The sequence below is a fragment of the Corella eumyota genome, chromosome 2, assembly GCF_963082875.1.
Source record: "Corella eumyota chromosome 2, kaCorEumy4.1, whole genome shotgun sequence".
Lineage (NCBI taxonomy): Eukaryota > Metazoa > Chordata > Ascidiacea > Phlebobranchia > Corellidae > Corella > Corella eumyota.
This window is the reverse complement of record NC_137491.1, coordinates 12479156-12488490: the sequence shown is the minus strand read 5'-3', so window position 1 is coordinate 12488490 and position 9335 is coordinate 12479156. Positions and strand designations below refer to the sequence as shown.

Here is a 9335-nt window from a genome sequence, read left to right as displayed (position 1 = left end):
ATTTTTTATTAAAATTACATTTGTAACTTTTGACGTAGGCAAGTTTTATGACCTAATCAGTTTAGCAGCGAAGTCTATAGACCACAAGGTGTGACTGTCTGCACTTGAACATAACTGCAAATCAAGTGTCGGCATCACGTTTTTTCACCCTCTACGCACTTGTGACGTAACAATGGGGCATTCATAAGGTGGTGTTTAACTCGCTTTAGAAGTTTTGTTTAGTCTTTAATTATTGTGAACTCCCTGGAAAATTTTCCAATTCTTAAAACATCTTTGTTGGTTTAATTAGACAACTAACTCTTACAATGGCTTTTCAACTAATGTAACGTTCATTTAAATAAATGATTATCAAATTCTAACACATTTTACCAATTTGTGTTTAAAAGATTATTTAAATACTGCTTAACTTGAATTTGTTTGTTTAAATTTTGTTTGTTTAAAAGTCACAAGGATATTAAAATTGAATTGGTACTAAAAATTTTATCCGTTACCTTTATTAGCACTTTTTGTATATTCTAATTTGTTAATGCTTGTTTAAACTTTTTTTTCTGCCCCAGTTGTTTTAGTATAAACAAAAAAGACTAAATTAGAAACATACCTTTAGTTTAAAAGGATATCATGCTTGGAACTAGAAATAAATATTTGTGGTTTAATTAGGCAAATACAGTCTAGTTTCTAACTTGACAAAAAATTTAGTCTTCCGCTTAAAATAAGGATATATTAGTAAAACTTACGCACAATTGATATATAAAGTCGTTCTTTCAAAATCCAATTTTACGACCAGTAATAAATTCCATTAATTATTGTCCTGGAGACAGCGGTATTTATATTTGTTTGTTTATCTAACCAACAGTGTTTTTTTTTAATTTTAATTACAATCCTGAAAAGTGTAGTGTTTTTATAAACCTAATAATGCCACTAATAAAACGGATTAATAACAATTAAACAGGTTTTAATAAAAATATGTATAATAACTACATACCAGGTAGCGTTCAAATTAAAAAAACACACTTACAGTTGTAATATAATATGAAACTTTAAATACAGCAAATATTTAATAAATTACAACATATTGAAGTTAAAACCTGAAAAAAAACATAAATATGTCAAATCAAATCCAACAACTTGATTGAGTAAGAAAAAATTTAAGGCTTGGACTCGTCGTTTTTTTAGTACCAGTTAAAGTCATGGCTGAATGCCTAGATTTGATCGAATCTTATTTTATTTACCCGAATTTGACCCTTATAAAAATACACCAGATAAAAAATATATAAAATAGCATGGATAAACCTGCAATGTTTTTTAGCACCGAAGTAAACCAACTAATTTAACGCCAAATTTTATCTTTTCTTGTCCTAAAGTCCCCTTATAGAATCACAGTATTTTTTATTTTTTTGTATATATCTTTATTATCGATGTGGGAAGGTCAAATGTTGAGACCAATTACAATGTCAAAAAGATAAATCCCCTAAAAAGTACCATTAAATACAATAAACACAAAACACTGCATTAAAAAGTTAATTCACAGCAAGACAAGTTTACTAATTTGTAATGCTTTGCTCTATACGGTGTACGTTTTTTAAATACAAGAACAATATATACATATATATATCACTAGTATTATTTAATATACATGTGTGAATATGAGAAATCGGTATTATAACTATTTCAATAGGAAAAATTACCCACAAAATTATCTTCCATTTGTTTGAAGAAATAAAACGTAAAATTATGACGTCACTGTGACGTAGTATTAAAGCTTCTCAGAGCTTCGAGAAACACATTTCGCGTTTGTTGCATCATTTCTTGGTACATGGTAACGTCATCTTGCTTAGCTTTTAACGTGCTCTCCAAAGCCTCTTTCAAAGCATGGTTTTCATCACGCTGATATAAGAATTGCATTAATATTTATAAAATTTATTAAAAAATATTTATTCTTCATTATTCTCGAAAATGCATCATCAGGGTGAGAAAAAAAACTATTTACCCAAGGTTACTTTTACGACACCTTAGTCTTGGGATGACTTTACAAGAATATTTTTAAGATGTCCCCTGTTAAAAACTGTCATTTATGACTTTACCAGTAGTTAGTAGTATCTCACTTAAGAGCACTACAACATGGAAATTGTAAAAATATTACCCCGTCTTTGCCATGCTTTGCCACAGCAAACGCCTTAAGCATATGTCCACATAGCTATCATTAATAAATATAAAAAAAAATTAAAGAACAAACAAATAAAATATTAGTGGTTGTACTGTAAACCTGGATGGAAAGTTGTTGTTGAAAATCTTCGTTGCGAGAGGAATCTCTGCTTGTTAAAATACTTCCATCTTTTTGAACAACAAATAATTTTAAGGAAATGTTTTAAATTACTATAGTTTAGCAAAAAAATAATTTTAGTAGTAGCCAGTTTGTAGTGGTAAAAAAACTTGACCTAGCAACCAAAGGTCCTGAGTTTAGTTTGCACTGCTTCCATGTCAAAGCACCCTATGCAAGGCACTACAAATGATACCAACTTTCTCTGAGCCATAAACAAAATAGCAGCCTAATGAACAGGTTATGACAGTAATAATATTTTAATAGCAAAAAGTAACTTCAAACCGGACCAGGATAATATATGTTACCCTAGGTCTTAGCTAAAAAGTCAGGGTTTTTACATTGACAATAAATAAAGAGATTAAAAAAGCAATAAAGTTTAAATTTTTATTATATGCATAATACCGGTTTTTGCATTGTAAGCTTCAATTTGTTGTTCAAGATTTGAACATTTTCTCTTTTCTTCAAAATGTTGAGTTATTGCATTCTCAGTTGCATGTGCTGCACTCTGTAGCCTGGACAGTAAAACATATTCACTTAACATAAACGATACATTTTATATATAAACGGCAATAATTAACAGTTAAAACTAAAAAACAACATTTTTAGCATTTATATTATTACAAGGTCTTGTTAATTTGATCTTAATAATTGTAAGAAACCCAAAAATTTATATATATAAATATGGAGGCTCTTAAATATGTTTATAGGATATATAACACAATTTTTTGACAAAAATTTTAAGTATTAAAAGCAAAATTTGTTAAAAAATAATGTCACCTTCTATATAATATAAGTCTAAAATAAAGTTGTTACTTTTTTTTACAAAATTGCAATTATATTTTACCTTGCATTCAGTAAAGCTATCATTTCACCTAATTTAATTCTCTCAATTTCTGAGGCTTTGTAAAGAGCTTCATATTCTTGTAATTTCTGATATAATTCAGTGATTTGTTGTTGTTGATTTTCACTTAAAAGTAAATTTTATTTTTTATTATAAATTTATAATCCCCCCCCAAAAAAAAACTTAAAATATTAAAAAAAAAATAGAAATTGTAGTTTTACAGTAGCTTAGCGTGCCCATATCAAGAATCAATGGAAATAGTAAATAAAAAAAACAAAAAATCATTATTGACTATAATTAAAAATTCAAGCCCACTAATTTAATTTAACTATGAATAAAATCAAAAGACAAAACCAATAAAATAATACAGTAAATCTCCAAAAACTAGCAACATTTAGATTTTAACTATTTTTAATTTAATACTAAAATAAAAAAAAAAAGTGTAATGGTAGCAAACTTAAAAAACTAAAAATTTACACAAACCTTAACTGTGACAGTGGTTGATTATTATTATTATTATTTTGTGAACTAAACCCAGCTGTAGTGTTAGCCTTTAAAAAAAAATACAGTTCATTAAAAATGTTTGAACTTTATCAAATTCACCAAAACATTTAAAAATAAAATTTTATTTATTTTGACCTGTAGTGAAGTATTGGGAGAAAATAATTTTAAGGGTTTTTGTTCTTCCTCTCCATCCAAGCTATCTCTTGTCATTGACATTTCTATCTACAATTTATTAACAATAGTGTATGGTAATAGTTATTCATGTTTTTTTGGACTTTTTTTTGAAAAATGTTTTTTTTTCTATGGAAAATTATAAACTCCATATATAAAACTCAACATCAAAAGGAAAAAACAAATTCTTTAGTTAAATTTAAATTAAGTTAAAAAAAAATTTACTACAAAATAAAAACACATATTTAATATCTTTGCAAGTAAAACCCAAGTAAAACAAAAAACCTTACCCTTTTTTCTAACTCCCTTACACGGTCATCTCTGTCCTTCAATAACTCCCTTAAATTTAACAATTCAGAACTTTCTTGTTGTTTTAAATTGTGCAGTTCCTTTGTTAACTAAACACAGTTTGTTATTGTTATATTGGCATAATTTTTTTTATGGTAAAAATGTTGATTTCATAGCCTTCATATATAGTTGCATTTGACAAAGGGTTTAATTGACGTTGGCAGTTTTAAATATTTTTGATTCTATCACCTAGTATGTTAAATGTTGCACTGTAACATTTAAGCAGTGAAAATTAAACCCCCAGACCTTTACAACCTTAAATTTGAAATTAAATAAAGTGTTACAATTCGTACCATGATTTCAGATTGTGAAGTTGAGTTTTGTTTAAAAGAATTTCTCTCGATCATTTTTTGCAGGTTTTCTTGTTGCTTCATTAAAGTTGAAATCAGCTCATTGTCATGACTACCCTTGTCTGTTAACACTGATATCTATGGTAAATAAAAATACTAGTAAAATATTTAAATAATCAATAGTCGAAATCATATTTTTGGTAAAAATAATAAATGGGTAAGAATTAATTTTAGAATAGTAAAGCAATATTGATTTTGATGACTTTCGTAAGGATAAAAAACAATTTGTTTCACTACGTAAGGTCCTGGGTTCAATGTTAGTATATGTTCAAGCCATAACGTCTACATTCTTATTTTGAGAAAACTAAATTTAAAAAAATTACAATAAGTTAAAAAAAACATAACAAGAAATATCATGGTACGAAATAATTACAAAAATGACAATACCTGAGATTTAAGTGATTTAATCTCAGTTGAAAGAACTTTAGATCTTGCTTTAGAAGCTTCAAATTTTCTCTTCAATTCTGTTGCACTTTCATTCGATTTTATTAAATCATCTTTTAGAGCCTGGTTACAAAATTTTTTTAAAGAGAGACGTTGCTGTTAAATTTTGTTAAAAATATTAGATTAAGTTTATGTGAATAACAATAAACAAATTGTTTGGATTTTAAAGCAATGATTTTATTTTAAACAAAATTTTAGAACTATACCTCGATTTGATCTTTTCTCATTTTTTCCATATTTTTGATCCTTGACATATTTTTGTCCATCTTTGGGGATTCCCCATCTTTCTTTAACTTTGCTTCCAACTCTCTAAGATATTCAAGGAAAAAATTTATTTAAAAACACTTTTTATTGTATTGCTAGTTTTATTTGTTTGCCAAACTTGTAATAATACCAAAAGTTCACAAAAAACAATTTATTATTTACCTAAAGGGGTAAGTTTTGCAAAATTGATAACTTAAAAAAAGTTTTTTTTTATTTCGTTTTTTTCGCACATTAATGAAAGTGAATTTTAATAAGATATACAATTAATATTACAATAGTGCGACATAAAAAATGAAAAAATCAATTTAATGGTTTAAAACATGCCATAAGTATTTTATTCCAGTGTTTACATAAATAAATCAATTGTTGCGTTAGGATAAGGGTTAGGATATTTATGTAATAAATAATAATAAAAATTTAAATTTACTTGACTTTTGACTGCAGAGCTAAAACTTGTTGATTTCTGCCACGGAAACCCTGACCACCCTGGTTCAACAAAGTTTGAAGATTTATCTGAGACTCACCAAGTTCGAGACTTAAAACCTGGACAAAAAAAATAGTAAAATATTTTAAGTACCCCAAACATTAATCAAATAATAATTAGGAAAAATATTATCTTTCAATATTTGAGCACAGTTTAAATAAAATAATTTTTTCCAGTATTAAATATTTTATTTTTACTTTGTGTGCAACTTTAAGTTCTTGTTTCATGGATTGAACTTGGTTTCTATAATCCAACATTTTTAGGTTGACGCTGCTTAGTTGTTCTTGTAAATCATCTCTGTTTAACATACTTTCATCTGCATTATAATAAAATAAACATAAAAGTAAAAAATTATTGATGTTTACAAAAAAAGGTTACAACTACAAATTTATAATACAATTTAACAAAAGAAAGAGAATACATAACAAATAGTAAAAAAGGGCTGTATTTGTCTAAAAACACATAATTTATTTTGTCATAAATAGCACGTCATTTGATTTACCTGTGCTTAGAGCAAGGTTTCTTCTTGGAGATTTCTGTTCTTCTGATTTTATATTAATAGTCCCCATCTTTACATAAAAAAATAGTAAAACTTTTAATATAATATGTGGTTTTTATTTTCTGGATCATGTATGTTGTCGGCTCTAAACAAAACAACGCTCCGTTTTCCGTAGAAGAGAATTTAGGAGGACCGTATACTGTGGAATGAATTTAGGAGGACCGTAGTGTAAAAATTATGTTTTGTCTAGAACCAGACAACAAACGTGACCCTATTTTCTTGCTAGGCATGACATGAACAATGACAATAAACACAAATACTTCAGGTAAAAACAGACAAAATTCAATTTTAATTTCCAATTGATATTATTCGCTCAATAGCTGCTGTTAATAAAAAATAAATTTAATTTCCCAAAAAAGCGAAGAATAATTGATAAATAAAATTAACATACACAAGTATTTAAAATAACTACATAGTGACCTTTCTTTCGAGTTCGTTGACTTTTTGTTGCAATCTATAAGCTTTTGACCTTTCCATCTCCATTTGAGATGTCAAATCTCGATTCTTTTTTGACAAGTCAACAATTTTAGTTGAAGCTGATTCACTTGCTACACCAGCCTCTATAAAATTTATTAATAAACAAGTTAAGTTGTTACAATGTTTTTGAAACACCTGACTTTCAATTTTAACTGCTTTTATGTCATAACAAAGTGTTTATAAATAAAAGAATTCCATTCAAATCCAAAAATAATCAGCAGGTTAATTATTCGACAATACACTTAAAAATATTCAACACTGGCGAAGTGAACTCTTGGTCAGGATAAAACTGTTACCTTTTATTTAGGCTGGGCAGTCAGCTTTTTTAAAACTTTTTCAAACAGTAATATGCATAATAAAATATATATATACATGGGCGTCGATCCAAATTTCATTAAATTTAGGGGTGCCAAAAAAAAATAAATTCTTTGCCAAAAATACCGTTTTAAAGTGCTTATATTAGGTTGAAGTTGTTTTTTGGCGACATTTCAAAGAAACTTGGTGAAACTTCAAGCATTTATTATCATGAGATTTTTTAGATTGCGTATATAACTATTAATTTTACCCCAAAATGCAACATTTTGCACCCTCAGGATCGACGACAGTGTATATATGTATACAAAATATTTGTTTCGAAGTATTTTTGGAGAAGAAGCATTTAAGAAGAAGCATTTAAATTAAATTAAACCTGAAAGCATTCTTTTTTCATCTTCAGTTTTCATAATCTTTCGATTTAATCTTTTTATTTCATAATCTTTTTCCGCCAAAACTTTTCGTAATCGACCAGTTTCATCTTTTAACTCTCTAAATCAAAAGAAGTTTTTGGTAAACTTTTAGACATTTTTGTTAACTTTAACTAGATAATATATAAAATATATAAGCATTGCAAAGCATCTTGTTCTTTTGGACAAACTATTGGTTTTGTATAAGTACCATAAAACCAATCACTAAAAAAACCATAGTAGACAATTAAAGCAGTAGTTTCAGTCAATTTATATATATAGTGTAGGTAAGCAGGGTAACTGTTAAAGTTAATCTAGGGTATAGCATAAGGCATATCACATAGCAAGCATTGGTATCATGCATATGCATACATTTTAAAATACTTAATGTTACACAGTTATTAACTTTAAAATTGATTCCTACAATCACCTATTTAGACTGAATAACTTTGTTAAAAACAACAAACGCAAAAATAAATAACTTTAAAAACAATATTAATTCAAAATGTTTTAGGCTAGACAAGGATTAACTCAACAAATAATGTAATTGTAAAAAAACTGTAATAAAGAAGTTACAAAAATTTACAATTGATTTTACCTAATTTCCTCCCTCATAGCTGTGTTAGCACCCTCAAGTGTATTATTTAACCCAACAGCAGAACTTATCGACACATCACCAGTGTCTAAGTTTAATTCATCTGAGATCCCAAATAAATTCTCATCAGGGATTACCTGCTAAAAACTTTAAAATTGTATTTATTTAAGTTTTTTAGCTTAATTATATCTTAGTCATGATAGTAGAGTAGTTTTCAAAGAATTTTTTTATATTCTTGATGTGAAAAGAAAGACATCACAGTCTAAACATACTTCGGTTACCTCAACCCAGTCTCAAAATTATTTTCGCAGTTTAGAACATTAGACAATATAACTGCTTAATAATTCAACTGCAAATTGGTTTTTGACTCAGTAGAAGTTTATACCGTATATAGCGCCTTATTCAACAGTTCAAGGGTGATGTACACTTTCAGACTTTGTACAGTATGAAAGCAGTGGGGATCGAACCCAAAACCTTATGGGATCTCTATTAGTTTCACACGCCCTACATAAACCGGGTGTGTAACCAAAATGCGGCACATGTAATTAAACAAAAAGGTTGCATAAATTAAACCCTTACCCTAACCCTCACATATTCAGTTTACCCATTAACACATCTGACTCGTAAAGCGGACTAAGTTATACTCATTAAAACATATTTCAACTAATTTTTAATGTCTGGTTGAACAATTGCCATACTTAGGTTATAACGCCTTGTTAAAATCGGCCGTGCGAAACTAATAGAGATCTAAAATGTTTCCGAGTTAAAACAGTGGAAGAAAAATTAAAAAAAAATTGACCTTTGCTGTTTGTTTATTTTGTTGCATTTGCTTTAGTCTTAACATTTTTTGGTGTTGTTGTTCCTGGAGATTTAAAAACTGACTTTGCAATTTTTCAGTTTTCTCCATTTTAACTAAAAAGATTTCAAGACCTTAAAAAAATTTAAATTCGTAAAACTAAAAAGCTTTGTTTTTATCCAGGCAACTGCTTGAATGTAGGGTAAATACTTTAATTATATTTAACTTTTATATTATAAATGTCAAAAATACAATCTTCATTGAATTATTAAGTTAATAACTTTGTTTAAATTATTTAGAAAAAAGACATGCGTATAAATTAATAGTTATTACTTGAAAATTAAACATAGTTTAATTTTTAGAATACGTAATATTAGTTTATCCTCAATAGCGGTTAGGTACTGGTAGAATAATCTTGATTTTTATATTTGAGGTACAAAACTTAAAACCAAAGTTAATG

General features: G+C 27.5%; 1 protein-coding gene across 1 annotated transcript; it reads right to left on the bottom strand.

The window, feature by feature from the left end:
* Positions 1-1421: 1421 nt before the first annotated feature.
* On the bottom strand, positions 1422-9043 carry LOC145742151 (coiled-coil domain-containing protein 13-like). The gene is made up of 17 exons (XM_082559919.1): positions 8879-9043; positions 8083-8216; positions 7451-7566; positions 6706-6845; positions 6229-6295; positions 5924-6042; positions 5670-5785; positions 5185-5287; positions 4922-5041; positions 4478-4612; positions 4127-4234; positions 3801-3887; positions 3645-3712; positions 3165-3287; positions 2723-2832; positions 2264-2331; positions 1422-1884 (listed from the first exon to the last, which is right to left on the bottom strand). The coding sequence occupies exons 1-17, from the start codon at positions 8984-8986 to the stop codon at positions 1738-1740; spliced, it is 1869 nt and encodes a 622-aa protein (XP_082416045.1). The 5' UTR covers positions 8987-9043; the 3' UTR covers positions 1422-1737.
* Positions 9044-9335: the final 292 nt, after the last annotated feature.

What these genes read in the sequence shown, in the direction of transcription:
- LOC145742151 (XM_082559919.1), bottom strand. Translation starts at nt 8,986, where the DNA reads ATGGAGAAAACTGAAAAATTGCAAAGTCAGTTTTTAAATCTCCAGGAA. An exon ending in AAACCTTGCTCTAAGCACAG is followed by an intron (nt 6,043 to 6,228) that starts GTAAATCAAATG and finishes ATTATAATGCAG; the next exon opens with ATGAAAGTATGTTAAACAGA. An exon ending in ATAGCTTTACTGAATGCAAG is followed by an intron (nt 2,833 to 3,164) that starts GTAAAATATAAT and finishes TTTACTGTCCAG; the next exon opens with GCTACAGAGTGCAGCACATG.